Source organism: Diabrotica virgifera, chromosome 3, assembly GCF_917563875.1.
Source record: "Diabrotica virgifera virgifera chromosome 3, PGI_DIABVI_V3a".
Classification (NCBI taxonomy): domain Eukaryota; kingdom Metazoa; phylum Arthropoda; class Insecta; order Coleoptera; family Chrysomelidae; genus Diabrotica; species Diabrotica virgifera.
The window spans coordinates 189,491,640-189,518,192 of NC_065445.1; the positions used below are offsets into that span (position 1 = coordinate 189,491,640).

The window sequence follows — 26,553 nt, forward strand, 5'->3', positions numbered from 1 at the left end:
CGGATCCGAAACATGGACAATGAAATCGGACGACAGAAAAAGGATTGACGCCTTTGAAATGTGGTGCTGGAGAAGAATGCTTCGGATCTCATGGACGGAACACAGAACAAATCACTCAATCCTCCAAGAGCTTAATACTCAGACTCGACTTTCCTCTATTTGCCTCTCCACCGTCTTAAAATTTTTCGGCCATATTGCAAGAAGAAGTGATGATAATCTTGAGAGACTTATAATTTTGGGAAACGTTGAAGGGCGCAGAAGTAGAGGTCGCTCACCTACTCGATGGACGGATCAAGTACAGAAAGCCAATGGAAAAACATTCTCTAAATCCATGAGGGAAGCTCAGGGCAGAAGCCGATGGAAAGAGATAGTTGCTCGTATTATAGGGAATCACGACACTCAGCAATGAGGAAACAACTAAGGAGAGAGATGAATATATAGGTTTCTAAAACATTAACTTCCTATAGTGAAGCCATTCGGAGCAATATAAGATGTTTCCTCAACAATAAGGCTTCGCCATCATAAATTGTAAATTTTCTTACAATATCCAATATCGGTCGATAGATAAACGGAACAGGAAGGGGTTTATTAGGCGGTGGATTTTATTACAGCACTATCCTCGATAACGACACCGATGTGTCAACACAGTCAGTTAGAATAACAATTTATAGCCATTACAGCGCTAAAAACAGGAAAAGATACATATTCTACGATTTTATTTTTCCTCGTTATAACCAATATGCCTCGTTATAGAGGTGTTGCAGTTCAATAGGTATTTCATGGGATATCTAGTGTACCTCGTTTTAAGCGAAACCTCGTAATAACCGTGTTCGTTATAGAGAGAGCCTACTGTATATACCAACAACCAATCGCCTTTAGCGACCTCTAACGAGGAAAGATGAAGTAAATGTCGATAACATTTAACGTAAACTCTCTAAACCCAGGCTTAATTAAGCCATCGGGTGATGCTATACTAATGCATTAAAGTTTACCCATCTAAACCGCTATTATTGTGTACTCTGCACCGACTAAGAGTGTGAAACAAAATAAACATAGGCGGTTGCGTTTCGATTCAATTCGAGTTTCTTACCATCCTCTGACACAATCATTTTTCTCGTCTCTTTCGAAGCTAGGACAAATAATCCCCGGACAAATAATCCCGGACAAAAAAACCCACAAATTATACCTGGACAAAGAATCCTCAGAAAAAAAATCCCCACAAATAATCTCCAGACAAAAAATCCGCACCAAAAATCCCGGACAAATAATTCCCACAAATCTTTTTGGACAAAATATCCCCACAAAAAGTTCCGAACAAAATATTCCCAAGAAATATTTGTTGCCGAATAGTTCTATAAAAGTTTTCGTGTGAATGCAATCGACTCAAATGTTTTTCAGCCTCAGTGCATGAGAGATAGCCATCGCCATGAAACCGCTTTTCGGCACGAAAATAATGATTAGCAATTGCAAGATTAAGCATGAATTGTAATTTCGAATTCCAATTCCATGCCGTAAACTTCAAATTTTACATGACAAAACAGTGTGAGTTTTTTCAAAACTCGTGGAAGATATAGAGAATGAGCTAAAGCTGTGGGAATCATATTGTAATTATTCGCTTAAATCTTTTGCTCACTCTGCTTTGAATAACGATGTTTAAAACATTGCCTATTCGTGATGAAAACTTCGGTCCTGAAAACGATAATCTTGATTGTAATGCAAAAAAAAACTGTTCCTTTTTGTAAAGGACATCGCGCACATCTTATGGAAAATATAATGTCACTCAAATGCAATGAAATAGCTCTACTACTAAATATAATTGCGTCAAGTCTGAATTTTATGTAATAACGAAGTAAATTGTAAATTTCGATAAATTTTAATTCCAATTTACGCCGTTATTATAATTATCGGCGTGGAATTGGAATTCGAAATTTGGTAATCGAAAATATAATTCATGCTTAATCTTAATTGTTAATCAGGGCCATCTATGTGGCCAACCATTGGAAATACAGAATTTAAAGTTGTTGGTGTTCCGGACACGGAAAGTAAGTAGGTATTATCTTCGTGACGAACAGCGGTTTCATGGCGATTGGAAAACTTTTAGAGAACTATTCGGCAGCAAATATTTTTTGGGAATTTTTTGTCCGGAATTTTTTGTGGGGATATTTTGTACAAAAAATATTGTGGGGATTATTTGTTCGGCATTTTTTCTGAGTATTTTTTGTCCGGGGATTATTTGTGGGGATTTTTTGCAGGGATTTTTTGTCTGGGGATTTTTGTCCTGGGATAATTTATGGGGATTTTTTGTCCGGGGATTATTTGTCCGAACCCCTCTTTTTCTATCTATTTCCCTTACCTGTTTTTTCTCAGTTGCTTTTCTTTTGCTTTCTCCTCTTATTTATTTCCTATAAATTCTTTTTATTTAATGGTATTCTTGCAAGTGAGCTGGCACTTGACCCCTATTCCCATTTAAAAAATAGTAGATAAAGTCAACACGCTCAAATGGATGACGTCACTAGTACGATATATATGTCAAAAAATCATAATTTAAAAATCGAATATCTTTTGTATTTTACATTTTTTTCTAATTCTGTAAATAAAGCAGTTTACAATAGGGTCAAAATATAGTGAATAACCCTGTACATTCACTGGAGCCGACCGGTTCTGTTCCGTCATACAGCTGACCAACTATAATAACTTTTATTTATATTCAATTTAGGATGTGTGTACTGATTTTCAGCCTTAGTAAATGGATTGCAGTACCTTCTCAGGAAAGCAACTTTGATAATCCATCGCCATCAGTAACCCCTGTTCTACGTTTCGCTTGACCGACCGCAGTATGTTTCTCTTCACAATCACAGTAATTAATTGTGAAAAAACTAGCTTTAGCAAATTCAGAGAGATTTTTCAGCGCTGCCTCTTGGACTATAACTTCATTTTTAAATGAAGATTCTAGATAATCAGTTTTTATTCTAATAAATTTTAAAGTGTTTTCTTCAAGAGCGTATCTCCACTGTTCCAGTCTCCACCACATCATTAAACGTTAAGGACTGGCACTTTGGAATTTTCCTGTTATCAGATCCAACACGAATGAGAATAAATAAGGGGAAGAGTTTCCTTCATTACTTCCATACATACATTCCATAGCGTTTTGAAATGTTGTCTATATTACAATATGATAATATAACTGTCACAAAAGGCCAACAAAATCATGACGTTGCCCTTAAAAAAGCAATATCCACTATCAATAACCGACTTTTGGTCTCTTCATATCTGTGAAAAATAATATAGGCAGGTAGACACTTAATCGCCGACTTAGAGGCTCAGTTATAGTTTGGACTAGTAGAAGACTAGTAGAAGACTTCTTTCTTGACATACAGATTGTTTAGTGTTTGAATAGAGATACCCCAATGAAGGAAGCGCTAAAATCGGCAACATTGCTTATAAGAACGAGTTGCATTGCCACTGTAGAATGACGAATGACTGAATGAATCGGCGCGAATAAAGATTAGGTGGATAGCGAGGAAGCAGTGTTGCCATTTATAGCGCGTGTATCTAATTGAAGCTAAACAGTCTGTATATTATACATTTTAGAGTAGATGACTTATTGGTTCATGAAACTAACTTTATAGTCGAAGCAATAAAGCACTGAACCTCCGAAAAAAAACGACAATACTGATCTTAATAATTCTTTTTGCATTCGATTTGTGAATGCGCCAGGAAACTTTGTGACCCGGAGCCATGAGATAATATTGAAAAACTGCATTTGTGCATACAAAAAATGCATTCTTAAAGTGCATCTCAAACAGACAATAAACAGACGTCTTCCGACGTCATATTCGTTTTCAGCGACCCCAAAAACCCCCCAAGTAATGATTTTTGACTAATTTTTTAATGAATTTGCCGAAAACTCCAAAAGACGAGGTAAACAATAGGTAATCTGGGCACCAGGTACTCCGGCAACTCCGGAGATCACTTCCGACGTCATATTCGTTTTCAGCGACCACAAAAACCCCCCGAGTAATGATTTTTGACTAATTATTTAACGAATTTGCCATAAATTACAAAAGACCAGATAAACAGTAGGTACCCTGGGCACAAAGTACTCCGGAGATCACTTCCGATCCCAGCGAATCCAAAAAACCCCCTAGTAACAAAACTGAACTCATTTCCGCTGATAATTGATGAGTTCTGAATTTCTTTTATTGTCTGAGATGCACTTTAAGAATGTATTTTTTGTATGCACAAATGCAATTTTTCAATATTATCTCATGGCTATGGGTCACAAGGTTTCCTGGCGCATTCATAGATCGAATGCAAAAAGAATTATTAAGATCTGTCTTTTCGTTTTTTTTTTCTGAGGTAAGGCTAATTTTAGTGCATTATTGCCTCGCCTATTAACTTAAAAATCCCTATGAGAAATATCATAGCGTTTGATTTGTCTTTAAAAAGACAACCACATGCAATGATGCAGGAAAATTCTCCAGTTATTGACAGCATAAATAATGAGAAAAACTGATGATACTATCTTGACCTGGTAAGTATTTGGTCTGATATTTAGTTTACTCTCAATATTATTATCAAACTCTAATTTTATTTGTATGATATTTTGAAATATAAATAATATATTCCCGATATGTTATTGACATACTAATATGTAGTGCTATTTTCTTTCTAGATACTTATGCATTCTCCCGAGGAAATTGCGATAAGTGGCTTCATTTCACATAATAGGGGCACATTGATTTTTCTCTTTATACCATATGTATGAAGTTGACTCTTCTATCGATTTCCGAGATTACTTTAACTATTTTTATCGCTAATGGCTTGATTACACGTAACGAGTACAGTGGCGAGACAGCAAACTGTTACTAGGCCGAGACAGTGGTGAGGGCGAGAGATGGTTTATACGTATTTGGCAATTTTTGAATTTGGAGGCGAGTCAGTTCAGTTTCGATTCACAATAACAAGGATCATGGATCATAAAGCTAACATTAAAAATATATTAAACGACTTATACCACTGCTTATCGGAATGGGACGTTTCATCGCCGCCGGTTCATCGCCGCCCTTTCGATGCCGCCGGTTCATCGCCAGTCCATTTCATCGCCGTCCGTTTCATCGCCGTCCGTTTCATCGCCGGCCGTTTCATCGCCAGTTAGTCAGTTGATTTTGTATTATGGGATATGACACGACACGACGTTACATTCAGTTCAAAACTTATGACAATTAAAATGATAAAAAATATTATTATATTTACTGTTCTACTTCACCTAAATTTTTGTACAGAAATTTTGGGTTCTTTTCGAATTTAAGAAACAGTTTCTCTTGGTTTTAAATGTTGACCGTGAAATTTAAAAGATTATCATTATAATATATTTTATATTATAAAAGTTTAAAAGTCTATTAAAAGATTAAGTACGGCAACGGGAATGGTCATATCTCGCATTTCCTAGAATTCCTAATTAATACTAAAAATAAATAATAAATGTAACTGTCGACAATTCGGAAATATATCAGATAGCTGTTAACTGATTGGCGATGAACCGACCGACGATGTATCGGCCGGCGATGAATCGGCCGGCGATGAATCGGCCGGCGATGAACTGGCGGCATCGAAACGGCGGCGATGAACTGGCGGCGATGAAACGTCCTAGACCCCTGCTTATACAAGAATATTGACGGATATATTATGAGAAGGAGATAAGCTTCTTTGAACTATAGACTATAGACAATGGATTTTAAGAAAACCAAATCTCGTTGCTCGAATATGTCGAATTTAAATTTTTTATTTTATTTGACTTCTTGTGTTTTAAAACCAACAATATTTATTTCTTCTACAATCGATACATATGCTGCACCACGTTTTTGTTTATTTTTATACTCCAAAGATTTGAAATTTCAAAAGCACGGGTGTGACTTATACAACTGAACTCAACTTTATTGTCCTATCTGAGTTCCATTTGTTAGCTATTTTTGAGAATCACAAATTACATTGATTAACACAAGTCGTCTCCTCTGATAAAATGGTAATGTGCACAGTTACAGAGCGAGTGTTGTTTACACATACCGAGTGGATTGGCGAGTATACGATTGAAGGGTGGGAGGTCGAAGACTCGGCCTAGTAAATAGAACAAGGTCCGAGTGACTGTCTCGCCATATGACTGGGTCGAGTGCTCGGCCAAGCCAAGTACTCCGTTAGTATGTTTATACCAAACGAGCACTCAGCCGAGAGCACTGTCTCGCTATAATACTCGTTACGTGTAATCAAGGATTAAGAAAGGGAGGCAGCACACATCGGCACCATATAACTTGTGTTCTTTGATTTATTTCCTATGTATGTGACAAACACGTCAATTGCTGAGGTTCGTTAGAATTCGGAGAAAAAATAAAAAAAATTGTGTTTTCAACTGAATATTTGACATGATTATTTTATTAAACTTTCCAGAACACGGTGTCAAAGCAAGAAATTAATTATAACGTATAAATATTGCTTTTAGGATCAAGATGCTCAACAGCGAAAGCGTTTTTGAGGCCAGTGAAGCTTAGAAAAAATATACACATAGCCTTAAATGCTCACGTTACACGAGTTTTGATTAATCCCACAACAATGAGGGCGTTCGGTGTGGAATTCGTCAGAAATGGTAAGTCAGTAGATAAAGAGCCGTCAATGTAAGTAGTTCATAGATATAATAACAGAATAGATTAGGCCAGTCCGAAAAATAACGTAACGCGGAACAGTTCGGGTCGGTGGTCTATCTATCTCTCTCTACCGGCGCGTAGCTATCTCTCTCTAGCATATGATGGCTGCCGCCTCTGTGTCACTGTCGTTCCATTACTCACACCTCTTGGTAGATACGCTCACACTCGTACGACAGACAAAGATAGCTAGACCACCGTACTTGATATTGGCGTTACACCCCGATGCATTGAGTGGCATATGACTAGCCAGATCTATTGTTGACATATCTCTGAAGTAGTTTAAGGTGAGTAATGCGAGACTGTGTTCTAAAAACCCATTCGTGATAATTTTGAGAAATTAACAAAATTTCAATGCTTAGATGTAATCATAATGAACACGGGAAAAGAAGTAAAAGAGATAGATAAAAGAATATGAAGGGCGTCAGAGCGGTATTGTCACTAATGGTAGGGAGCCCAAGGGTTGATTTTTGCAGTTACTAGAGCGCGTCAGATTAGCATATGGGGAGAAACCTGGCACCCTGCAGATGTACCTCTACCATATATTGGCTCTTAACACAGGGGATTCGTTAAGGGGGGCCCGAAAAAAAAATATATCCTTAAAAAACTCGAAATTGTCAGATTAAGATAAGGTAAGTTAAGTACATGCTAAACAGTGTATATTTCAAAAATCTGACGATTTGAGCCTGGCCGTAAGGAAATGGGTGAGTCCAAAGTTTCACAAGAAAAAAGAGAATATTTCGCGAAATGAATGACATCGAAAAACTAAAAAATATGTGCTCAATATTTTTTAAAAATCTATCGAATGATACCAAACACGACTTCCCACGGAGAGGGGTGGGGGGATAAATTTAATATTTTAAATACGATTCCCGCGATATTTCTCGAAATGAACATCAGATCGAAAAACTGTAAAGTACACTTATTCAATATTTTTGAAAAATCTATCGAATGACACCAAACACGACCCCCCACAGAGGTGGGGTGGGGGATACTTTAAAATCTTAAGTAGGAGCCCCAAGTTTTTATTGCAGATTTGGATTCCTTACGTAAAAATAAGTAACTCTTATTCGAAACATTTTTTCGAATTATGGATAGATCGGATAGATATTATAATCGGAAAAAACGATTGTTGGAAATGGAAAATTAAATTAAAAAATGGCAAGCGCCCACTAAAATGGAAAACTTTACTTAACTTTTTTTGGTTTTAGGACCTACTCTTCACAACAAAATAGGTCCCCATAACGATCGAGTGACTGCACATTTAGCATACTTTGCTCCCCTACTATAAACTCGATACTGAAAGCAAAAAATGTGCCAAAGACAAATAAACTGTGAGTTTACGAGACAATAATAAGACTCACGGTGATGTATGCCAGCGAAATGTGGACGATGAACCAGCAGGAGGAAAAGAAAGTAGAGATCTGGAAAAGGAAAGTGTCCTTTAAAAATTTTCGGAGGACTACAGACGGCTGTTAAAGGAGCAAGTGGGGAGCAATGGGGAAAAAGAAGTCGACGTCCAAAGAAGAAAGGGTTAGAAGTAGAAAGTGCCTCCTAGTGGCGGGATCCGGGAATCAATACATTGACTTACAGAGATATTGTTAATATGCAGTCAATGCAATACGCAATTAGAACCGACCCCCGATGCACCTGGTGCCCAGAGGGTTACTGGTAAGGCACGTCATCTGGAGTTTCGAGGGTTTTCGGCACTAAATTGATGCAAACAGATTACTCGGTGGGTTTTTAGGATCGCTGAACACGAATACGTCATCAGAACCGACCCCGGAGCAACTGGTGTCCAGGATCACTACTGACGCACGTCATCTTCTGGAGTTTCAAGGGTTTTCGGCACTAAATTGACACAAACAGATTACTCCTTGGGTTTTTGGGGTTGCTGAATACGAATATGACATCAAAACCGACCCTCGGAGCACTTAGTGCCCAGGGTGACTGACATGCACGTCATCTTCTGGAAATTTGAGGTTTTTCGGTTTTCGGAAGTCGGTTCTGATGGCGTATTCGTCTGCAACGATCCCAAATACGATCCCAAAACGGACGCATATGTATATTATGACCGGTACTAGAAATTCGCAATACATGGAATCGATTTATCTCTTAGAAGATAAATATGTGTACCAATTTTTGTTTTTTTTTCAATAGAACCGTTCTGGAGTTATTTAAGAAAAACTAATTACAAGACGCCATCTTCAAAGAGCTTTCCTTCAAATGTTTCCCTTAGGAAGCATTTTCGGACTAGGTGAATTGGATTAAAATATCTTAAAATTATCTGCGGAATCTCCTATCTTCGTTTGTCGGTAGAGTTTCTGGACACCCTGTAGTTTATTTTTAAACCAGGAGGAGTAAATAAAAAGACAGATTCACACCCAAGAAAGTTACTAGAAAAATCACAAAATACATCTTCTTTTTTGGTTGATCATGTCGGCCTTCGACGGTAATCCATAAATATTATATTCTACTATTATGTTGCTAAAGAGTTCTAAAAACAACTGTTTTTTTATATAAAAGCAGACTAAAAATCTAAAAGTTAAAGAAATAACGCAGAAAACACAAAAAATCGCCGATATAACCTATTATATTATATTAATATTAAATTATATTAATTAATATAATCAATATTATATTAATTAACCTATGAAATGCCAGTACTGTCAAAATTTCATAAATGTCATTAGTGTCAAAATTTGATAACAGGGGAGTAAACTTGCCTGAGGTTGGATCAATTACAAACAAGAATTATGGCGCGGTAAATTTGAATTACTCCTCTTGGTTTAAAAACAAATCGCAGACTACTAGAAAAAACAGAGATGAAAATACTTCGACAAAAAACAGGGAAAAGTCTGTTGGATAGAGAGAGAAGCGAAATCATAAGAAGAGCATGCAATGTAGAAGACATAAATGGATGTGTGACAAAACGGAAACAGGAGTGGAACGAACACATTAGTGGAATGGTAGAGGATAGGATAGTACGAATCATCATCATCATAATCATACATCTCCAAGTGGAGCAAAGGGCACCTTGTGGTGTTTCAAGTAGCATGAGGAATGATGGTGAGGTTGCTAGTCCCACGCATCATCTGTTGAGTTCCGTCCAATTTTGTTTACTAGTTTTCTCCATTCTCTTCTGTTTTTTGCTATATTTTTTGCATCGTTCCATGTTAACTTATTTTCTTTGAGTTCTTTCTCTATTGTTGTTTTCCACGTATAAGATTGTCTACCCATTCTTCTTTTGCCTTGAGCATCGTAATGTAGAGCTTGTCTAGCAATATTTGTTGCTGGTTTTCGTAAGGTGTGTCCTATCCACTTCCATTTCCGTTTTTTATTGTATGTTCTATCCTTTCTTCATTTGTTATTCTCCACAATTCGTCATTAGTAATTTTGTTTGGCCAAAATATTCTCAGTATAATACGTAGGCACCTGTTAATGAAGGATTGTATTTTCTGAAAGAATTTTTTATGGTGTTTCCATGTTTCTGCTCCATATATCAGGACAGACTTTACATTAGTTTCAAATAATCGTAGCTTTGTTCTTCTGCTGATGTTTGTCGAGGCCCATATCTTGCGCAAAGAGTTGAAAGCGTTTTGTGCGAAGCTTATTCTTTGTGTTATGTCCTTTTCTGTGCCTCCTGTTGTGTTTAGCAGACTGCCCAAATAACAGAAATCTTTTACTTCTTCTACTTGTTTCCCTTCCAAATATACAGGGTGTCCCAAAAGTAGTGGAACGGTCGAATATTTCGCGAACTAAACATCAGATCGAAAAACTGAAAATACGTGTTCAATAATTTTCAAATATCTATCCAATGACACCAAAAACCAACCCCCACTACACCCCCTGGAGGTGGGGTGGGGGTAACTTGAAAATCTCAAATGGAAACCCCCAGTTTTTCTTGCAGATTTTAATTTGTTACATAAAAGTAAGCAACTTTTATTCAAGACGTTTTTTCGGACTGTGGATAGATGGCGCTATAATTGGGAAAAACGATTTATCCAGATACCATAGGTAAATTATAGAAACGGTCTAATATCTCACGAAATACACTTCCAAATGAGAAACTAAAAAACAGATTTTTAATCTTTTTCGAAAACCTATCGAATAACACCAAACATGACCCTCCAACCCACCCCCTGAATGTGGGGTGGGGGGTAACTTTAAAATCTTAAATAGCAAACCCCCACTTTTTATTACAGATTCGGATCCGTCATGAAAAATTAAGTAACATTTATTCGAAACATTTTTTAGAATTGTTAATAGATGGCGCCTTAATTGGAAAAATTCGATTTATTAGCGCCATCTATCAGAAATTTTAAAAAATGTTTCGAATAAATGTTGCTTAATTTTTTATGACGAATCCAAATCTGCAATAAAAAGTGGGGGTTGCTATTTCAGATTTTAAAGTTACCCCCACCCCACATACAGGGGGTGGGTTGGAGGGTCATGTTTGGTGTTATTCGATAAGTTTTCAAAAAAGATTAAAAATCTGTTTTTTGGTTTCTCATTTGGAAGTGTATTTCGTGAGATATTAGACTGTTTCTATAATTTACCTATGGTATCTGGATAAACCGTTTTTCCCAATTATAGCGCCATCTATCCAGTCCGAAAAAACGTCTTGAATAAAAGTTGCCTACTTTTACGTAACGAATCCAAATTTGCAAGAAAAACTGGGGATTTCCATTTAAGATTTTAAAGTTACCCCCTACCCCACCTCCAGGGGGTGTAGTGGGGATTGGTGTTTAGTGACATTGGATAGATTTTTGAAAATGATTGAACACGTATTTTTCAGTTTTTCGATCCGATGTTTAGTTCGCGAAATATTCGACCGTTCCACTACTTTTGGGACACTCTATATATTGTTTCCGTTCGTTTCCCCATTTGGTAGTATTTTCGTTTTTTTGGGATTTATTTTTAAGCCGGTTGTTTTTGCTATGTTGTTCAATCTGGTGATTTTGTTTTGCATGTGTTGTCTGTTTGATGTTATGAGGCATATGTCGTCAGCGAACTCTAGATCCTCTAGTTTTTTAAATGGTGACCATTGTATACCTGTTTTTTTATCTTCAGTTTGTTTTATTATCCAATCTATGACTATTATAAACAACGTCGGTGACAAGACACACCCCTGTCTTACTCCTTTTTTGATGCTTATTTGTTGGGATAGTTCCCCTTCATGTTCAACTCTGGCAAAACATTCGTCGTATAAAAGCCTTATTACTCTTATATATTTGTCTGGTATTCCATAGAGTTTTAATATCCTCCACATCATATTACGATTTATTGAATCAAACGCTTTTTCGAAGGCTACAAAGTTGATATAAACTTCCTGATTCATTTCCGCTGATTGTTCCAGGATGATTCTTAGGGTATTTGTATGGTCAATACAGGAACTGTTCGGTCTGAATCCTATTTGGTTAATTCTTAATTTTTCATTTATGGGATCTTTAATTCTCTCCAATATTATTCTGGCCATTATTTTGGTAGCTACAGTGAGAAGAGTGATTGGTCTCCAGTTTTCGCATAGTGTGAGATTTCCTTTCTTTGGTAGCTTTATTATAACTCCTTCACCCCAATCTTTTGGTATCTTTTCCTCGATCCAAATTTTTTTAAATAGTAAGTAGTACATATCCACTGAGAAGTTTAAGTGTGATTTTATCAGTTCTGCGGGAATTCCATCAACACCAGCCGCTTTGTCGTTTTTTAAAAGGTTTATAGCGTACCTTATTTCGTCCTTCGTAAATTCGTCGTTTCTTATGATTAATGTTTCGTTTCTCTCAGTTTCTTCCATCTCTATTTGTGATTCAATTCCTTCTTCATAGAGTTCTGCGAAGAATTGTGTCCATCTTTGGGCAATTTCTTTTTGAGTTATGAATGTTTTTCCTTCTTTCCCCGATAGTACGAATAGCACGAGATAAGTCACCAAATGGACGAAGAAGTATTGGCACACCAAAAAAAAGATGGTGCGATAATTTAAACAATTTATAAGGCTAATGTTGAAGAAGAAGCAGGCTTTAAAACCTACATACAAGAAGGAAGAAGAAGAATATATTATTTTTTATAAGTGTACTTGTGTACTGTGTACCTACTTATAGTTTCCTTAAAAAAAATCTAGGTAGATGTATATAGTTTTCCACGTTAAAATGTGAAAGAGTGATTGATTATAATATTTCTTTCTACCCTGGTAATTTTGATAAAGGCGCTTATCAATATATTGCACGACGGCGCCGAAGTTACTTGGCGCGTCCCTGATTGCATGTTATGCACTTTAAAATGCAATTATGTATTTCCTCCATTTTTCTATTGTAGACTTTTTTCCTGACGTCATCCTGAAAACAATGCAAAAAGTTGCAAGTCTCTAGGTGCTGCATTTAAAAATCGATTTATTTTTTCTTAAATGCCGTGGTCTAATAATATCGTAAGGAGATATACAGTGTGTCAATTTGAAAAGGTACCACCCACTATAATTTGGTTCCTATAGAAAATCTGAAAATATGCAAAAAATGTCAAATTTATTTGTGAGTGGGATATTTTGTCGACGAGTTTTTAACTAAATTACATCAACTCTCTAGCGGGGATAAACACTACTCTCAAAATCTTGGAATCTAATGGAAAGGGGGGTTGAGTGATACCTTATTTTAAATGTTGTTCAACCACCTTTTCAAAATTACCTTACCATACATTATATTTCTTTTTAGTACTTTTGGAAAAATCAAGTGAAACCGTAAAGATATTAAATATCGAGGTCAGAACTCCAACAATTTTTTGGAATAATGAGTACAAAATTTTTCCAAAAGTACTGAAAAGAAATATATAATGTATGTGGTATTTTTGAAGATGTAGTTGAACGACTTTTAAAATGAGGTATCACTCAACCCCCTTTCCATTAAATATTTTGAGGTTGTGTCCGCCCTCGCTACAAAATTGATGTAACTTAGTTGAAAACTGGTTTACAAAATGTCCCCTCAGAAATATGTAGATTTGACGTATTTTTGCATATTTTTAGATTTTCTATAGGGGCCAAATTATAGAGGGTGGTACCTTTTCAAATTGACACGCTGTATAACTATTTAATGGAAAATAAAATATTTTTGACTTGCTACATGATATCGATAAAAGTGGACTTTTCTATAACATATAAACATTTCCTTATACGTAATTAACTCTAAATACGAAATTTTGGAGTTGCTTCCCTATGGAACTGAGGTATCGTTATACAGGATGTTTCATTGGGAAACGGAAATACTTGAATGGTGAATAGAGATTACTGACGGGGTTCTCGATATAGTACATTTATTGCTCCACCAATTTTTATTACCGAGTTACAGGATGTTTTATCGATTTTGCCCATTTCTTTCTTGGCCCATAACTTTAGAACCACCCTGTATATTAATTTGAAAAGAGCACAAAAACTAAGTTTATTAGTTTGCTTCAATTTTTTGGCCAGACAATTTAATGAGTTTATTTTAAAATTATATTGAAATTTTTAAGAACTCTGATATTAAAAAGCAGGTTTCATTAACTTTTAATAATAAGTTATTAAATTTAATGAACAAATACTCATTTTAAAAATAATCAATACTTTTTATTACATTAGAAAAACCCTTCATTAATCACAAGAAAAGTCCAGGTCCGGATTAATAAAAAAACTGAAAGTAATAATTGTAACCTCGAAACAATACCCTGTATAATGAAATTTTCAAAATATGTTTGCACATTTGAAAATAATTAATAAATGAAAATAGTTTCTCTCCTTGTGGGATCGATACTCACCGGAGGGACCGCAGACGTTTGGATACAATTAGCGTCTCTTCGCAAAGACAATGACGTCGACTTTGCAAAGTAACAAGACACTTACTCAACACACACACACTACACGTTACACCTGACTTAGTGATAAGTTATACAATTACGTGGCTAAAGGTTCTAGTTCTAAACCAAGGCCAGAATCAGAGAGAAAAAAACATTTGAAAAGAGCACAAAAAACTGAGTTCATAGATTCGCTTTAATTTTTTGCGCAGATTATTTTTTAATGATTTTAACTTCCATTCGTATAGCAAGATATTTGATCACGTGTTTAATTCTGTCCAATCAGATTAAAATTATACTGAGAATTATCTGCTGAAGAAAATTACCGATAGAATTTTTTTAAGTAGATTGTTTCTGTTTAATGGCAACCAGTTTCCTAGTTTTGACAACTGTCACATTTAAGAAAATATCCATAATATACGTATTGAAAAATAATCTTACGAATATCACACGACAGTAAGAATAAATAAGAAAATAATGCTTCATTTTTACTCAAATTTGTTGTCATTGGGCAATAGCCACTCGAGCCCTGCGGGCTCTCGTGTCCATTGCCAGACAACAAATTTTCGAAAAACTGTCGCATTATTTTCAATTTATTTTCACTTTCTTGTGATATTATACCCGAAAATGTTATGACTTTAATTTTGACTTTAATTAAATATATTAAAATTTTTTTAGAGCACTGACATTAAAAAGCAGATATTATTAACTTTTAATAATAATTTATTACTCGAAATTTTTAAGAACGCTGAAAACTCATAACAAAAATTTCGATATAATTTCGATATAATAAGTAATGCCACTAAATTGTCTGCGCAAAAAATGTAAGCGAGCCATTAAACTTAGTTTTTAAATGTTCAAACGGATTTTGAAAATTTTAATATACATGGTGTTTAAAGGAAAAGATTCCTCTCATTGGCTGTATACCATAATAAAAAACTTACTAAGGAAGTATAACTTCACTTGTAGGTAAATGGTATATAAATTTAAAATAATTTATAATTATAATAATTTAAATTTATAATAAATTTATATACCATTTACCTACAAGTGAAGTTTTACTTCCTTAGTAAGTTTTATACATGGTGTTGTTTCAAGGTCACTATTACGTTATATTTTTTTGTTAATCCGTACCTGGATTTTTCTTGTGGTTAGAAAGTGGGTCGTTCCAATGCAGTAAATAATTATTGATTATTTTGAAAACGAATGAATAAGTATTCATTAACTTTAATAATTTATTATTAAAAGTGCTTTAAAAACCTGCTTTTTAATTTCAGAGTTTTTAAAAATTTCAATATATTTAATTTCAAAATTACAAGTCATTAAATTTTCTGCGCAAAAAATTAAAGCGAGCCTGTAAACTCAGTTTTTGTGCACTCTCCAAATGTGCAAACGGATTTTGAAAATTTCAATATGCAGGGTGCTGTGTCCAGGTTACAATTACTTTATGTTTATTTGTTAATCCGGACCTGTGATTTGTGACTACTAAATGGGTCGTTCCAATTTAGTAGATCAGTATTAATTATTTTTAAAATGAGTATTTGTTCATGAACTTTACTAATTTATTATTAAAAGTTAATAGTACCTGCTTTTTAAGCTCGAGTTCTTAAAAATTTCAATATTCTTTCAAAATTAAACCCATTAAATCATCTGGCCAAAAAATTGAAGCAAACCATTAAACTTAATTGTTTGTACTCTTTTCAAAGATGCAAACGGATTTTGAAAATTTTAATATGCAGGGTGTTGTTTCAAGGTCACAATGAATTTATAATTTTTCATATGATTAGTAGTGGGAGGCCTTAGAGGCCCTTGGCTTCGATAGTTTTGACTAATTTCTTCCACTTTTTGCGGTCCTGTACTTGTCCTCTCCAGTCTCTTGTACCCATTTCTTCTAGGTCAGTCTGGACGGCATCAAACCACTTCCTTCGTGGTCTCCTTCTTTTTTTCTTCCCTTGTTCTCCTGCTGATAAAACTCTTCGGACGTTTCTTTCTTGTGGCATTCGTAAAACATGACCCAACCATCTAACTCTCTGTGCCTTGATTTTCTGAGTTATTTTAGGTTTCTTATACATCTCCATTAGCTCCTGGTTTGTTCTTCTGTGCCATTCCCCGTTAGCCTCCTTTATACCACCAAAAATTTTTCTTAATATTTTTCTCTCCCAAATCTCTAGCTTTTTTTCTTCTTTCTGGTTCATTGTCCAAGTTTCACATACATACAACACCGTTGGTCTCACTATTGTTTCATACGCTCGGATCTTGGCTGCCCTGAACACGTTTTTTGCCTTCAACAGTGCGTTTAATGAACCTACTGCTTTGCTACCTTTCAACAACCATTTATCTATCTCTCTCTCTCTCTCTCTCTCTCTCTCTCTCTCTCTCTCTTCGTCTCCTCTATTTGTAACTGTTACTCCAAGGTACTCAAATTTAGTTACCTTCTCAAATTTATAATCTTTGTCATTTGCCCTTAGAGTTATTTTCTTGCCCACTTATTTTCTTCAGCATTTTCTCCTCTCATTTCCATATACTTGGTTTTTCCTTGGTTTATAGTCAGGCCATATTTTTTTGCTTCTTCTTCAAATTGCTTGAACATTTTTTGAAGTTCTACTCTTGAACGTGTCAGAAACACCAGATCATCTGCAGAACCTACACAATGTTGTCTTCTGTTAAGAATTGTGCCGCTTGTCTGGATATTGGCTCCTCTAATTATCTTTTCTAGTACTAGATTGAATAAATCCGTTGACAGGGGGTCCCCTTGTTTTAATCCTCTGTTGACGTTAAACTGATTTGAAAAACTGCCTTCTATCATGACTTTATTGACTGTGTTGGTTAACGTCATTTTAACTAATCGTATCAGTTTCTCTGATATTCCTAGTGCTCTCATAGCTTCGTATAGCCCGTTTCGTGAGATGAAGTCGTAAGCCTGTTTAAAATCGATAAAGAGCATATGCAAGCCTAGATTTTGTTCATAACTATTGTTTTGTAATAATTTTAGCAAAAAAATTTGATCGGTTGTTTCTCTTCCATGTCTGAAACCAGCCTGGTATTCTCCTATTATCGCTGATTCATAAGATTTTAATCTAGTTCTTATAATTTTTGCTAATACAGTGCTCTGTAATTTGCACATATGGTCTTATCACCTTTCTTGTGAATTGGGCAGATGAGTGCTGTGTTCCATTGCTCCGGCATTTTTTCGTTTTCAAATATTTTCGTTATAAGTCGAGCTATTTTTTGCTGCAGTATATTTCGTCCTACCTTTAATATCTCTGCTGGCACTCCGCTTTCTCCGGCACTTTTATTATTTTTTAGGTCTTTTATTACTGTTATTATCTCGATTTCTGTCGGTGATTGTGTTTGTTGTGGTTCCGCTTCTTGTATTTGTTGTTGTTCGATTTTTTGCCCTCGCTGTTGCATGTCTGTTTCTGTTTGGTCTTTATCGTTTAATAATTCTCCGAAGTATTCTGCCCATCTATTCAATTTTTCTGTCTTGTCTCCCAGCAACTTACCATCTTTATTTTTGCAAAACATTGAGCATTTATTTTGACTCCCTCGTGTTTTTTTTACTCCTTGATAAAAATGTTTACCTTCTTTTTGGACATAGTTTTCTTCTATTATTTCTAGTTGCTTTTCCAGTGATTTTCTCTTCTTTTGCCTGCATAATCGTTTCGCTTCTCTACTTTTGTCTTTATAATACTCTTTACTTTTTTCTGTATTGCTTCTAATATTTTCCATTTTTGCGTTGTTTCTCTGCACTAGAATTCTTTTGCAGTCCTCATCAAACCATTGTTCTCTCTTTTCTTTTTCTGCTTTCCCAATGCTAAGGTCTGCCGCTTCTATCACAGCTGCTTGTATTAGTTCCGATTCCTCTTCTATGTTCCCCGTCTTGATCCTTTCCAATCTCTTGTTTATCTCTTCCACTGTTCTTTTTGCTACCACTTTATCTTGAAGCCGCTCTAATTGGTATTTTTTCCGTTGTGTTCCTTTTCTTGGTAGTTTGTGAATTTCTTGCTTAAGTTTGACTATTGTCAATATATGATCACTGTCCGCATCTGCTCCTCTGTAGCTTTTACAATCAGTCACAGATCTGTTGTGTTTTCTTTCAGTGAGAACATGATCTATTTGATTTCTCGTTTTCCCATCAGGAGAGATCCAGGTTATTTTGTGTATATCTTTATGATGAAATTGCGTACTTCCGATCTTAAGGTTATGTTCCATTGAAAGTTCTATTAGTTTTTTGCCATTGCCATTACTTTCTTTATGTAGGCTTTTACCCCTTGTTATATTCTTATAAATTTCTTCTCTTCCTACTTTCGCATTCATATCTCCCACAATTATTTTTATATCATATCTTGGTATTTTCCCAATTAGCTCACCGAGTTGTTCATAGAACTCATTTTTTATTTCCATGTCTTTCTCTTCTGTAGGAGCATGTGCATTAATTATGCTGATTTTTCTATACTTTCCGCGCAATCTTAAATAGCACAGTCTTTCTGTAATTGCTTGGAAGTCAGTTACTACTCGTTTTATTTTGTCTGACACCATAAAACCCATCCCCAGGTATCTATTTGGCCCGCCGCTTTTAAAAAGGGTACTTTTCCCAACTTTTACTATTTCACTTCCTAGTTGCTTGGTTTCTTGCAAGGCCATTATTTCGATTCTATATTTCTCTCGTATTTCATCTAAATTTATTAATGCTCCTTCATCGTAGGTCCCTCTTACATTCCATGTGCCCACTTTCAATACATTTTCAATTTGTTTATTTCCTTTTTTATCTTCTTTTCCTTTCGCCGAATTCATCGTCCTTATTGTAGCCATGTCGTTACCATTTTTCCCATGTTGATCATTATTTATTAGTTTTTTGACCCCCCTTGTGTAGCTTCTCCTTTTTTATTTCGTATAGCTGCTCGTTTTCTTCATCCCATCTCCATTCTCTACCGTCTACTATTAACTTTTTGTACCCAATTCTTGCCATTTTTCCTTTTTCTCTTTTTTCTTTCGCCACTTTGCTTATTTGTTTCTGTATTTCTTTTTCTTTCATCGTTAGGTCGCTGTTTATGTAAATGCGTTCGTTGTGATTTTTTAACTTTCTCTTGTTTTTCAATATCTCCATTTTTTCAGTCATTGTTTCCGTTTCTATAACACAGAGATTCTCCCCAATTTTTGTGGCGTTTCTTAATTTCACTTTTACTTGCAGCTCTCTGGTTAGGAAATTTTCCATCCCTTGTCTTATGTTTCTATCGTCGTTTGTGTCCATTTTTAATCCTGATATTATCAGATTTTTCTTCTTACTGTATTTTTCTATGTATTCGATTCTTTCCTGTAGTTGCTTTACTTCTCTTTTCAAGTTCTGATTATCTTGCCTCATTTCCATTAATTGCTTATTGTTTTCGGCTTGTTCCTTCTTCACTTGTTTTATTTTGTTCATCATTTCTTTATTTTTCCCCATAAGTTCTTTCATCATTCTAATCATAACTGCATTTGTATCTTTGTCTGGTACATTTTTCTGTGTTGTTCTGTGTTTGTTTTTTGCTTCTTTCAAAACTGTCCTCGTTTCCTTCCGTTCTCTTCCGTTTAGTTTCTTCGTCTGTTTCTACCTCGCTTCCAGCTTCACCTCTGTGTGCACTCATTGTGTTTTTATTTGGAGACCTATTTCTTTATTTAGTTATTACTATTAATATTATTAAATATAATTATTAAATTTTTATTTTACTTTTAAAATTATTTAAAAATTGTTTAATTATCGATTATTTATTTATATCAACAATAATATTACGACTCTGTATTTTTCGATAGGTAGAAGTAATTAATTTTATCTATTAGTAATTAGCACTGCGGTAAGAAGCCCCGGCTAGTCAACCCATAGGACCTTGACCTCTTCTCAGTGCCAAAAAACTTTATGATAATTATTGTTTTACTGTTAGTAATTAAAAATATATTTTTATTAAAACTAGGTTAGGTTAATAATTTGGATCTTACTTTCAAAATTCTTGTTCAGTTTACACTCTAAATTACTTAACTCACTTATTTACACTTTGCAATAATTTGGTGATTTGATGAAAAATACTAATTCACGAAAAGGATGTCAAAAAGAGATGGAGAAATTATTTTGACAGTCTATTAAATGAAGAATTTGACAGACAGCCTGTGGAGTTAACGGAGACAGTATCAGCAATGGTTACCAGAATAACAAACGAGGAAGTGGCTCAAGCGCTTCAAAAAATAAAGAAAGGAAAAGCAGTCGGACTAGATTATATTCCTGGGGAAGTGTGGAGAGCATTGGGAGAGACAGGAACAAGTTGGCTAGCAGGTCTATTTAATAGAATTATGGAAGTTGGACAAATGCCAGACGAATGGAGAAGCAGTATATTAGTACCTGTCTACAAAAACAAGGGAGACATACAACAATGCACAAACTACAGGGCTATAAAACTACTTAGCCACTCCATGAAAATATGGGAGAGAGTAATTGATAGACGGATACGTGAAGAAACCGAAATATGCGATAATCAATTTGGCTTTATGCAGGGCAGATCAACAACAGATGCAATTTTCATTGTAAGGCAACTGATTGAAAAATACAGGAATAAAGAGACCAACGCTCATATGGTATTCATTGATCTTGAGAAAGCATATGATAGAGTTCCTCGAGAGGTTCTGTGGTGGGCACTCAATAAGAAAGGAGTCCCTGGCGAATATGTAAAGATTGTGAGAGATATGTATGAGGGAGTAACAACTAGTGTTAGGACAGGTGTGGGAGAGACTGATAAATTTCAGGTGAAAGTAGGATTGCACCAATGCTGGGTGCTTAGTCCTTATTTATTCTCATTAGTTTTGGACCAGATAACAGCGAAACTACAGGGTAGTATTCCATGGTGCCTAATGTATGCTGATGATGTAGTGTTAATAGGAAATAGTGAAAGAGATTTAGAACAAAAACTGGAACAGTGGAGACAAGCTCTGGAGGAAAAAGGTTTAAAACTTAGTAGGACAAAAACAGAGTATTTGGAATGTTCTTTTAAAGATGGAGTTACTACAAATAAAATGGTATCTTTGGATGGTGAAATGATTGTGAAAAGCAATAGTTTTAAGTACCTAGGATCGGTATTACAGAGTAATGGAGAAATAGATGGAGATGCATGCAGTAGAATTAGGGCTGGATGGATGAAGTGGAAAGAAGCGAGTGGTGTGTTGTGTGACAGAAAAATTCCAATGAAGCTGAAGGGAAAATTCTATAAAACAGCCATAAGACCGGCTATGATGCACAGAACTGAATGTTGGGCAGTGAAAAAGAAAGAGGAACAACGAATGCATGTGGCGGAAATGAGAATGCTTAGATGGATGAGTGGAGTGACAAAGAAGGATAAAATTAGAAATGAGTATATTAGGGGAAGTCTAGGTGTGGCACCAATTGATGCCAAAATGAGAGAGCATAGGTTAAGAAGGTTTGGTCATGTTCAACGTCGAGACGTTAATCACCCAATACGAAGAATAGCTGAAGTGCAGATTCCTGGAAGGAGTAGGAGAGGAAGACCAAAGAAGACCTGGGGGGAGACGATAAGACAGGACATGTTGGTAAAGGGGATTAACATTGATATGACCTAAGATAGAATTGTGTGGAGAAATGCAATTAGGGAAGCCGACCCCGCATAGGGATAAGGCAAAGAGAATGATGATGATGAATAATTTGGTGATTTATCTGTTCGCAATACCTTAGTAATTTTGAAGTTTACTGCTGAGCAGATTTAAATCGACCTCCTGTGTGTACCAAATATCAAGAAAGTATAAAAGGTGGTTCCAAAGTTATAGGTCCAGAAATAAACGGGCAAAATCGATAAAACACCCTGTAACTCGGCTATAAAAATCAGTGAGGCAATAAATGTAGTATATCTAGAACTGCCTCAGTGACCTCTTTTCACCATTTCCGTTTCCCAATGACACACCCTGTATATTTTGCTGAATACAAAAACTGTTAAAAATGTATTTCATGTATTTACTCTGGGCTAATTAGCAAAATACAAGGAAAATTTATTTACCAGCAATTTTATTGCTGGAATCGAATCTTATTATTGTATGTATTAATAATATAGATATGCAAAGTCCGCAGATAGTGTGCTACTTTTTTTATAAACAAAATGGCGCCCGAAAATCGTGTTTTTTCAATTTTTGCTCTATAACTCCAAAGCTTTTAATTTAACACCAAAAACACCCAAATAAAAATTCACCGCAATTAAATTCTGCATAGAGACGCGTTTTCCCCGATTTACTTCAACGAAAGCTTTCCCCGGAAAATGGGGGTTTTTCCAACAAAATCTTAAATTTTCAACTAAAATTTTAGATAAGTAATTGGTAATCAATAATTAAATAACTTGGTAACGTAAAAGCTCTTTTGATATAGATTATAATTCCAGAAGCCGATGGAAATTAAATAAACGGTTTAGCAACAATTGAATTGTAAATTAAAAATTTACGGTCGCTATAATAACCACAATAATTACGATGCATAAGAATAACTATGATTTTTTTATAAAAACACTATACCTATCTAATGTACTTTACAGAATTGAAATTGGACTATTTAAGCGGCCTCAAGAATATTTTAAAATTATAAACAATTTTTTGGCTTATAAACAAATAAAATATTTCGGGAAATATTAAACTAAATTAAATTATGAAAACGGTATTGGAAAAACAGCGGCATGACGCTTCTTCTAAAAGAAAAAACGTTTAATTATGATGAGTGGTTTCTGAGATACATCTGGTCAAAGTTGACCGAAATTTACGCCAAAGATATAAACAATAGGATCATAATTTTCAAACCGTCACCTTTTTATTTTTGTTCTTTTTCTCCACACCAATTTTCATATCTTTAGAACACTCATAACTCATAACACATATTATTATAATAAAAACTATCGATAATACGTGTGAAAATTGCGAAAAATACCAAAATTCCAATCAAAAATTAGGTTGGAGAAAATGTAATCTCAAAATTCAAAATCGGTATACGTTAAAAAAATGCATTTTCTCGACTTCCCAGGGAGCGATTTTCTTCATTCTTTTTTTGTTTCCAAGTAGCTTGAGTAGAGCCATCTAACTATCGCATTATTTAATGTCAAACTTGCTTTTGTTTTGTTATAATAGATTAATTTATTTATACGGAAATAAAACTACATATTTTTTTCAGTTGTAGACTTTTTTTAGATAAACTTACTTCAAGTGTACCTTTTAATGTTAAAAATACAAATATTTTCATTTGCAAGCTGTATTATTATTTAAACAATCTTTATTTAAACAGAATAAAAATTTTTGCTATAATAAATTAATTAATTTATTATAACAAAACAAAAGCAAGTTTGACATTTAATAATGCGTTAGTTGGATGGCTCTACCCGAGTTACTTGGGAACAAAAAAAGAATGAAGGAAATTGCTCCATGGAAAGCCGAGAAAATGTATTTTTTTAACGTATATCGATTTTGAACTTTGAGGGTTACATTTTCTCCAATCTAGTTTTTGATTGGAATTTTACTATTTTTGGCAATTTTTACTCGTAATATCGATAGTTTTTATTATAATAATATATGTTATGATTATTTTAAATATATGAAAATCGGTGTGGAGAAAGAGGACGAAAACAAAAAGGTGATGGTTTGAAAATGATGATCGTAGTTTTTATATCTTTGCCGTAAATACCGGTCAACTTTGACCGGTTGTATCTCAAGAACCACTCAGCACAATTAAACGATTTTTCTTTTAAAGGAAGCGTCCTGCCGCTTTTTTTCCAGTACCGTCTTCACAATTTAATTTAGTTTAACATTTCCCGAGATATTCTATTTGTTTATAAGCCAAAAAATTGTTTATAATTTTAAAATATTCCTGAGGCCGCATGAATAGTCCAATTTCAATTATGTAAAGTACATTATATAGGTACAGTGTCTTTTTATACAAAAATCATGGTTATTCTTATCTATCATAATTATTGTGGTTATTATAGCGACCGTAAATTTTTAATTGACAATTCAATTGTTGCTAAACTGTCTATTCAATTTCAATCGGCTTCTGGAGTTATAATCTATACGAAAAGAGCTTTTATGTTACCAAGTTATTTAATTATCTATTAACAATTACTTATATAAAATTTTAGTAGAAAATTAAAGATTTTGTTGGAAAAACCCGCATTTTCCGGGGAAAGTTTTTGTCGAAGTAAACGGGGAAAAACACGCCTCTATGCAGAATTTAATTGCGGTGAAATTTTATTTGGGTGTTTTTGGTGTAAAGTTAAAATCTTTGGAGTTATAGAGCAAAAATTGAAAAAAACACGATTTTCGGGCGCCATTTTGTTTATAAAAAAAGTAGCACACTATCTGCGGACTTTGCATACCTATATTATAAATAGATACAATAATAAGATTCAATCCCAGCAATAAAATTGCTGGTAAATAACTTTTCCCAAAAATGGCCTATTCTCCGATAATCAGCCCAGACTAACTTACAGACTACAACGTGGACTTTATTATACTCTTTGTGACTTACTGACAACGTACATTTTATTATACCCATTGCAGCCATCTCTTTAAATCAAAGTAGAATTTTATTTCGTTTTATACTTTCAGGAAGGAAGCAGATTGTCACAGCCAAACGAGAAATCATCCTCTCCGCCGGTGCCATTAACACACCGCAAATCCTCATGTTGTCGGGAATAGGGCCAAAAGATGAACTCACCAAGCACGGAATTCCCATCCTCCGCGACCTACCAGTGGGAGAGAATTTACAGGACCACGTCGCGATGGGCGGTTTGACGTTCAGGATTAATAAACCAGTGTCTATCGTGCAGGACAGGCTCCAGGCTTTTCCCATGACGATGCAATACGTGATGCACGAGCAAGGTCCGATGACCACGCTAGGAGGAGTGGAGGGACTGGCGTTTGTTAATACTTATATGGGTAGGTAATTGATGAAAAAAGGATTAGTCTTGGTATGATTCGCTTAACGTACTTTAAAGATTTCGAAATAGTTATCTTAAAATTAAAAGTATATTAGAGATTATGGCCTGTTAGGTAACTACTAAACGTCTTCCTGAGCATTCTACTCCTTTCAAAACATTGATATCTGGTACGTCTTAAGACGGAATCCAACAGACTGTAGCGTGAACCGCTTCAACAGTTTACCAATATAAACGTAGGTAAATAGAAATAGGAAATATACAGGGTGTAACAAAAATGCAGGTCATAAATTTAATCACATATTCTGGGACCAAATATAGTTCGATTGAACCTAACGTACCTTAGTACAAATATGTGCACATAAAAATTACAGCCCTTTGAACTTACAAAATGAAAATCGATTTTTTCCAATACATATATCGAAAACTATTACAGATTTTTTATTGAAAATGGACATGTGGCATTCTTATGGCAGTAGCATCTTAAGAAAAATTTATAGTAAAATTTGGACACCCCATAAAAATTTTATGGGGTTTTGTTCCTTTAAACCCCCCAAACTTTTGTGTACGTTCCAATTAGATTATTATTGTAGTACCATTAGGTAAACACAATGTTTTTAACACTTTTTTGCCTCTTAGTACTTTTTCGAAAAGTTTTTATCGAGATATTTTGAATATTTATCAAATCCACCACATATTTTGTATATGGTTAAGTACGATTATGAAGACTTGGCAATAATAATATGAAAATTTATTTATGATTTACATTTTTAGGTATATTTTGAACCATATTAAAAAAGAAGGCACATCTCGATAAAAGGTGCCTTCTCGAAAAAATACAAAGAGACAAAAAAGTTTTAAAAACACTGTGTTTAACTAATGGTATCACAGTAATACACGGTACACGTACAGACGGTATGCCGATTTTGGCGCCTAAATTCCGTCCGTTTCGCGCACGACGTCAGCTTCGAGGAACCGAGGAACCCACACACTTAGCCACTTGACTTGCAGATACATTTTTACATGCATTTGTGAAATTCTTTACAAATGAAAGTTTTACGGAGCGGAGAATATAATTTGTTACTTTTAATTATTAGACATTATTGAAC

The 26,553-nt window shown here is 34.8% G+C and overlaps 1 protein-coding gene across 1 annotated transcript in view; it reads left to right on the plus strand.

The window, feature by feature from the left end:
* Positions 1-26,553, plus strand: part of LOC114329238 (glucose dehydrogenase [FAD, quinone]-like) — a 168,882-nt gene that overhangs the window by 123,409 nt on the left and 18,920 nt on the right. Inside the window, exons 7-8 of the mRNA XM_028278281.2 lie at positions 6,497-6,640; positions 25,116-25,445. Of these exons, the coding sequence (XP_028134082.1) occupies positions 6,497-6,640; positions 25,116-25,445 (474 nt within the window). The remainder of the gene's footprint in view (positions 1-6,496; positions 6,641-25,115; positions 25,446-26,553) is intronic.